We start from the raw sequence: 1,441 nt of genomic DNA, 5'->3' as shown, positions 1-1,441 counted from the left end.
TTTTTTTGCTTTTTCAAATACGCAGAATAAGTGCCATGCTAAAACTTTGACATAAAACAAAGAAATAGCAAGTGAATAGAAAGATTGGAGTTTCAGTGCTTAAGCGTTGGCGGGCACTTTAATTAAATATAAAAAGTGGGTCTATTAGCAGTTTAATGAGTGTATTCAAATCATTTCTACTGATTTTATTCTTACCCTATCTGGGAATCTGAAATGTGTTTTTTAACTTGTGAACAGAACCAAATTAAAACCACTAAAAGCTTGAATCTTATTGATTGTTTAGACAAACATGTCTCAGTTACTTGCTAATTCACAACAGTGCTTCAAAATGACTTGAAACATTGAACTTTGTTAAGGTCTCTTAACTTTTTAAAGCCAGCATGGGTCTTTATTGCATTAATGTGTTGTTAATGTGAAGTTAGTATTAACTGTTTGTGTAATGAGCCATTTCAATTTACAGCATGTAAATCGATGTTGCTAAATGATGCCAGTAATATTTCCTGTTCACTTAGACCCCTTGAATATTTAATCTCAGTGAGACCAAATGGTAAAATTAAAAAGCCATTACTATGTGAAAGCAAGAAATATTTTCTCCAGGACTTAATGTGCTGAAAGTACACCATGTCAAGTGAGCGGTTTCTTCCTGCAGGTACTCCGAGCGCAGCAATACCAAGTGTGTAGGGATCACTATAGAGACGCGGCCGGATTATTGCCTGAAGCGCCACCTGAGCGACATGCTGAGMTACGGCTGCACTCGACTGGAGATCGGCGTGCAGAGTGTGTATGAAGATGTGGCCCGTGACACCAACAGGTTAGTGTCTCTACAAAAACAAACAGAAATAGTTAATCATGATATAAAAACGTGTTTTAAAAAAGTAATGAATAGATTTTTTTTCGTCATAATGCAGTCTGAATATGTCTTTCTATGTGTTTTTTTTTCCAGAGGCCACACAGTGCGAGCTGTGTGTGAGTCGTTTCAGCTGGCAAAGGATGCTGGCTTCAAAGTAGTCTCCCATATGATGCCAGACCTGCCAAACGTGGGCATGGAGCGGGACGTGGAGCAGTTCATTGTAAGCATGCTTTTTTTTTTTTTTTTTTTTGTACAACTAGTTTTAAGACTGAAACACAACAAATCTGGTTGTATTAACCCGAAAGCACCAAAACATTTCAGGAGTGAAGGGAAATCAGATCAATATAAAAGTTTCATTTTAGGACAGGCTTGGCCCAGTGGGGAGGGTGTCTTATTCTGGAGACAATCACAACCGCTCACAAACAGGTGTTCTGATCCGGGGGGGGTTCTGACTGGTCACTGAGTGTGTATATATATCTGTGTGTATATATCTACAGTATGCATGAATGAATGTATATCTATCTATCTATCTATCTATCTATCTATCTATCTATCTATCTATCTATCTATCTATCTATCTATCTATCTATC

General features: G+C 37.6%; 1 protein-coding gene across 1 annotated transcript in view; it reads left to right on the top strand.

The window, feature by feature from the left end:
* The window catches only part of elp3 (elongator acetyltransferase complex subunit 3), a 69,277-nt gene that overhangs the window by 24,152 nt on the left and 43,684 nt on the right, over positions 1–1,441 (top strand). Inside the window, exons 8-9 of the mRNA XM_014026800.1 lie at positions 650–811; positions 944–1,070. Coding sequence (XP_013882254.1) covers positions 650–811; positions 944–1,070 — 289 coding nt within the window. The remainder of the gene's footprint in view (positions 1–649; positions 812–943; positions 1,071–1,441) is intronic.

The sequence above is a fragment of the Austrofundulus limnaeus genome, unplaced genomic scaffold, assembly GCF_001266775.1.
Source record: "Austrofundulus limnaeus strain Quisiro unplaced genomic scaffold, Austrofundulus_limnaeus-1.0 Scaffold590, whole genome shotgun sequence".
In the NCBI taxonomy this organism is placed as follows: domain Eukaryota; kingdom Metazoa; phylum Chordata; class Actinopteri; order Cyprinodontiformes; family Rivulidae; genus Austrofundulus; species Austrofundulus limnaeus.
This window is presented reverse-complemented; position numbering and strand designations above follow the sequence as displayed.